At 57.7% G+C, this 6,296-nt stretch overlaps 1 protein-coding gene across 1 annotated transcript; it reads left to right on the forward strand.

The window, feature by feature from the left end:
* Window positions 1-351: 351 nt before the first annotated feature.
* Window positions 352-3,784, forward strand: KAZALD1 (Kazal type serine peptidase inhibitor domain 1; the record flags this gene model as incomplete). Its single annotated transcript, XM_080621718.1, has 4 exons — window positions 352-853; window positions 2,050-2,210; window positions 3,350-3,497; window positions 3,699-3,784. 4 exons carry the CDS (start codon window positions 352-354, stop codon window positions 3,782-3,784), a joined length of 897 nt encoding a protein of 298 aa, XP_080477844.1.
* Window positions 3,785-6,296: the final 2,512 nt, after the last annotated feature.

Raw genomic sequence — 6,296 nt, forward strand, 5'->3', positions numbered from 1 at the left:
CCCCCCTGCCAGCCCTGTGGTCCCCCAGGCCACGGTGGGCTCTAACCAACCAGCAGGTCTGGGATCAGCTGCCCTGTCCCACCAGAGCACACTTGGTGTCTTGGGGCAGGAGCTGGCTGGGGATCCCCAACATGGCAAGGATCTGGCTGCAGGACTGGGGGTGAGAGGGGGCGGGACCAACCAAGCCAGACAGGAGCCGGAGGGGTGGGAGATGTGCCCTGCACTGGTAACACCCATCCTCTCTCCTCACAGGCCATGATGGCTCCTCGGATCTAGCCAGGGAAGCCAGAGCGGTGCTGGAGATCCCTGTCCAAGTGACAGTGGGACTGGGGTAGAGCAGCTGCTGCGAGGATGTCTGAAGCTAAGATCCTGATATCCTCTTGCCTCATGCTTTCCTTGCTCTCCTTGCACTGGGCTTTGCTCCAGCTGGGCCAGGCTTTTCCCAGCACCTCTGACTACCTCCAGCGGGGCTGGCAGCGGCTGCTGGAGGAAGGGGAGGGCTGCGCCGAGTGCCAGCCGGAGGAGTGCCCGGCACCGCGCGGGTGCCTGGCTGGCACAGTGCGAGATGCCTGCGACTGCTGCTGGGAGTGCGCCAACCTGGAGGGACAGATCTGTGACCTGGACAACACCAACCACTTCTACGGCAAGTGCGGGGAGCATCTGGAGTGCCGACTGGATGCCGGGGACCTGCGGCATGGAGAAGTGCCTGAGCCCCAGTGCGCCTGCCTCTCCCACATGGCTCTCTGTGGCTCCGATGGCAAAACCTACGCCCAGATCTGCAGGTTCCTGGAGGTCACCCGAGCACACCCTGATGCCAACCTCACTGTGGCCCATGAGGGTCCCTGCGAGTCAGGTAGAGCCCCAGGAGCAGCTGTGTGAGCAGCAGGAAGGAGGCTGTGCTTCTTGGGAAGGGACAAGCAAGGGGGTCTGGTTTAAGTATTTAATCTGGCAGCAACCCCACAGTGTCCACAGGGACACGTTAGCACTGGGGGCTGCTCCTTACAGTGGCAGATCCCTCACCCTGTTCCCCCACGCTGCTACTCTGGGGCAGCCCCTGCAGATCCAGCTCCTGGAGAAGTCTGGGAGGAGCCTTGCCAAGTGGGAGTGGGGTTTATGGGAAGCAGCAGATCCTGGTGGAGCATATGGGGAAGTTCCAGGGAACTGTTAGCAAATTCTTGGCTGTAGTGCTGGGTTCACGCTGGCCTGGTGCTCCCAAGAAATGCGCTGCTTCCTGCAAATGGAAACCTGGGTCGGTTTGACTTCTCTATGTGATTTACATCTGCCATCTGAAACCCAACTGGCTGGGCAGGCAGTGGTGGGGAGGCCATGCCCCAGCCTGCCCAGGCCAGCACGTCACCCAAGGCTGTCACCTGAACCTGAGGGATATCAAGGTTGACTTTATGTTCTGTAGATCATCACATCCTTGAGGCTTTGCCCTGGGTGTATTTGGAGGTGGAGGCCTTCTCTTAACCTCCAGCTCGTGGTTTGGGCCAGATCCTGGAGAGGTGTGGGTAGGAAGCGCAGTCCTCACTCCATCCCTCCAGGAAAGGGATGTGGGACCTGGATGTATCAGCTCCCTGCAGTAGCCGGGGACCTGCTGGCTCCCTTGATCAGTGGCACGAGCCCTGTGCCAGAACAGAGACCTTGTCTGGCTTGGAAGGTCATCCACTTCATCCATTCTCATCATGTGTATTTCTCTGCCTTTTCCCTCCAGCAAGAGCATGCTCTGAATGTGCAGGAGAGCTTTGCTTTGTAGTGTTACTGTGTAGCTCTGAGTGTCACTGCACAGGCAGGGAAAGTGAAGCCAGGAGAGTTGGTAACCCCTATGGACTGGAGGGGCTGGGGAGGGAGTCACCGGTCCTGGCTGGAGGAGAGACCATGTCCTAGCCCCAGGGTGAGGGTCTGCCATGGGTGGGAGAAGAGAGGGGCATGGGAAAGGTCCCAGCATCTCTGAATGAGCCAAATTCTGCCACCTCAGAGGGGACCAGGCCAGGAGAGCCCATGGAACCTCTTCTGATCCCACCCTGCTCTCCTGTCCCTGCTCCCCAGAACCACAGATCACCTCTCCTCCATATGACACGTGGAACATCACCGGGCAGGATGTCATCTTTGGCTGTGAGGTCTTTGCCTACCCCATGGCATCCATTGAGTGGAGGAAGGACGGCACGGAGATGCTGCTGCCTGGAGATGACCCCCACATCTCTGTCCAGGTGAGTGGTGTGCCCAGGGTGTTAGACATGGTCCCTGGGTGACCCAGTCCTTGCCAGAGCTTGTGGGCAAGCAGACCTGAGGGTGGTCATACTCTGAGGGCGACCAAGCCTGACTGCCTGGGCATGAGAAGGGTTGATTGCAGCCTGCACACCATAGGGGCTGGCTGAGTGTCTGGGTGACAGGAGCCATCAGCATAGCTCTTGTCTGCAATTTTCTCTAGTAGTTTTTGAACTTACAAGTAATTCTTAGGACCTGCAGAGTCTTGTGGCAGGCAGTTTCCCACCTCCCTGCCTTCAGTTTGCTCTGCCTGCTGGCTCCACTCACCGGGGGTCAGCATCCAAATATAGTGTCCAGCTGGTGTACCCAGCTATTAGAGGGTGTGGGCAGAGGCACAGGGGCCATGCATGGCAGCCAGGCATCACTGAGGAGGAAACTGTGGTGGGATGGATGTGGGGAGCCAGGGGAGCAGGTGGGACCTGGCACTGTTGCTGGTGATGTGCTGGTCCCCTTCCATCTTTCTGCCCTTCATACTGTCACAGGGTCTGATCAAGGACCCCAAGCAGGACAGCCCTCTATGGCTGGAGGAGACGCAGCTGTCCTCCACCCCTGGCCACCGCAGCATAATAGCAGCTTGCAAACACAGCAGCAGCTGGGTCAGGAGAAGGTTATTTCTTGCTGGGGACATGGAAAATAGCATGGTTGGTGCCAGAGCAATCCTGGGACCACACTGCCTGCCAGAACAGGGGACCTGGGGCTCCTCTGATCCATCTCCAGCTATCTTTGCCCATGGCACAGATGCCCCCTCACTTCTGCCACCCTGCAGGCATCAATGCTGACATCCTCCTGCTGTTTGAGGACCACAGGGAGACAGTTGAGAGTCCAGTCATGTCTGCAGAATCCTCCTCAAATCAGGGTCCTAGGCCCTCCTGGGGGCAAGAAGATGCCCATTACCTGTACCTCTCCTGGGTAGTAAGAAAAGGGGGGACCTGCATCTAGGGAATCTGTGCTTGCCCCTGAAGTGGAACTTCGGGAGGTGGGGCTAGGAGTTTCCCCTTGTTTGCTTCCCCCTTCCCACCCATCCCAGCCCCATGTAGGGTTTTCCTGGCACCAGCACTGACCAAAATCCCCTCTTTTGCAGTTCAGAGGCGGCCCCCAGAAATACGAAGTGACAGGCTGGCTCCAGATCCAGGGAGTGCGGGAGACAGACGAAGGCACCTACCGCTGCTTCGCCAGAAACAGGGTCGGGGAGGCGATGGCGTTAGCCAGCCTGACTGTCCTCACGCCGGGTGAGTACCATGTCCCTGTCTCCGTGCTCTCACAGGGATGGGAGAGAGGATGTTTGGGCAGGGTGCACTGGTGTGATGGGAGCTGCTGGAGCACAGGGCTGTGCATGCAGGCTTCTGTGCATGGTTTGGGTTTGGTTCTGGTGGGAATGGGGATGGGCACTGCAGGGGTCAATGTCACATTGTCCCATGTTGTCGTTTCAGACCAGCTCAACCTGACAGGCTTTTCCCTGCCGAAGCCTCACACAACACCAGAGGATTATGGAGAGAGTGAGGAGGACTATTACTAGTCTGGAGGTGGATGTCTGGCTGCAGAGATCACCTTGCCCACAGTGGCCATTCCCAGGGTCAGGGACATCTCCAGAGCAAGCACATCTAGCCCAAAACTCCTTCTCTGAACAGTCCTGGCACAGCAGCATCTTTTGCTAGGGTGGGGACAGGGTGACACATCCCTTTGCTGGGGTGCTCAGGGAGGGGACACTGGCTGGTTGGTGGCGCAGGGCTGGGACCAGTAGTGGGTCTGTCCTCCAGCACTGAGCGGGGACAGGGTGGCAGGTGGGATGCTGTGGGGACAGCCATGCTGTGTGCGATGAGGACATGGTGCTGGGGGTGGAGGCACCCCCCATGGGAGAGGGAAGCCAGGGCAAGGCATTTCTGCCCTGTGTGGAGCATTTTGGGGAAACCAGAGCGGAGGGATGGGACCTGGCTGGGACACCCAGTGCTTCAGCCCCATGTCCCCCAAGCACAGGGACAGCCAGGCTTCTCCCCTGGACCAGGGAACCTGCTGCCAAAACATCCTCCTCTTCTGTTTTGTTTTTAGCCGAAAAAATAGTGATTTGAGGAAACCAGACACTTGTGGTTTTCAGTGCTGTCTTTTCTCCAGCCCAGCTGCCCATGTGGTCAGAAACACACAGGCCTTTTTCAACTTTGTTCTTTCTCTTCCACATAGCTCTCCATTTTGCTATTTCAGTTAACGTTAGTTAAATACACATGTAAGTCAAAGCCGGCACAGACCAGCTGACTGTCCCCTGCATTCCCAAAGATTATTCTGGAGCTGAGGCATGATGCAAACACTGTGGATGCTACCTTGTCCGTTGTGGGGGTGCTTGGGTTGAGGAGCCCTCCTGCCCTTCCCCATGCTCACAGCTGGTCCCAGTGTGGGTCCTGCCCCTTTTGCCCCACATGGGTATCCCCAGCAATCCATCCCCTGTGCCATGGGGATGCATCAAGCTGGCTCATTACACCTCCATCAGTTTGGATCCCATCCCACTTTGGTCCATCTTCATCTTGGAGTCCTGTGTCCCATGACACCAGGCCTCCATCCAGGTGGCCACAGTATGGATGGGGCAGAGCAGCTCTGTGCCTGGCCTGGTGATTTAGAATAAACTTTCATTGTGGGAAGGAAGCCCAGAGATGCTCCATGCTGGAGAGGGCTGTCAGGTCCCCTTCCCGTGCGCATCCTGAGGCTGAGCTCACACTCAAGGGGAGCTTTGCCCCCCCAAACCAGCAGTGTTTACAAGACTTCTGGGACTCAAAACTTCCCTGTGGACTAAACTGCTCCTGGTCCCAGCTCCAGGGAGGTCCAGAGATGTGGCAAGGAGCCAGACCCTGAGAGGAAGGAGCTGGCCAGCCCCAAGGCAGGAGCAGGCGGGATGCAATGAGGCTGGCAGGTCAGGGGCCGGGCTGTTCTTCCCTTGTCTTTTCTTCTCTTCCTGTTTCTCTGGAGAGCTGGCTCAGACGATGCAATTACAGCATCAAAACCTGAACAAGCAAATAAAAGGGATTTGTCTGGAGCTGGCAGCAGAGCAGAATTCCTGCAGTCGGTGAGGCTGGGCCAGCCCAGGCCCCTGTGTTGCAGCTTGATGGGGCACAGCCGGCAGCACTGCTGCCCTGCCTGCCTGTTCTCTTTGTGAGCAAACCCACTCTTGACTGTGGAAACGCACAAGCCACCAGTGCCTCAGTTTCTTTTTCCATCTAACAGTGTAATAGCATCCTCCTGGGCTGCTATGTCAGAGGGTGTTCAGGAGCGACCAGCGACAGTAAAGTGCTGTTGGCTTTTATTGTGCTTTTTTGGGGCTCAAAACCTGCTTTTGGAAGAGCCAGAGCATTTTCACCCATCCCGATTCCCCTCCCTGTTTCGCATACAAACGGGCTGGTGGAACTGGGCCACGAGGAGGCTGCCATGGGGAAACCTGAGAGTGTCCGGGAGCTTCGCTGGGCTCCCTGCTGGTGCCCAGGGCTGGCCCCCGGCCAGGGCTGCCATGCCAACCATCCTCAGAGCCAGGCTCACCCTGCTTGCATCGGCACGAAGCCAGGTTGTGACGGATGTGGGTGCAGTTCTGGGCTGGCTGCGGGGGGTTGCACCCCCAAACCTGGCTCTTCGTGTGCTCTGCAACATGATGCCTTGCCTGGGCACGTGTGGGCATCTGCATTTTGGTCTCAGTCCTCTCCTCCTCTAAGCTCCACACACAGTCCCTGTGCTACCCCACAGGTACCTGGCAGGGGATGCTGTTGGCTCCTGCCCTGTAGAGAGGGCAGGGGGGACATGGCTGTTGAGAGAGTGGGGAGCTTGAGCAAGAGCCTTTGGCCAAAACAATCTGGGGGTTATGTCACCCACTTTTCTCAGATCCTGGTGCACCAGGGGTCTGTCTGAGTTGCAGGCTTGCAGATTGGCCAGTATTGGGACTTTACTCCCCCCAAAACAAGGGGCAGAATAAGGGCCCCAGGGTCATGGTGGGGGCTGGTGTTCCTCCACCCCAGCTCCCAGTCTTGCCATTTCCAGCCACTTAAAAATTAAAGGAG

Source organism: Psittacula echo (genome assembly GCF_963264785.1).
Source record: "Psittacula echo genome assembly, chromosome: 6".
Taxonomy (NCBI): domain Eukaryota; kingdom Metazoa; phylum Chordata; class Aves; order Psittaciformes; family Psittacidae; genus Psittacula; species Psittacula echo.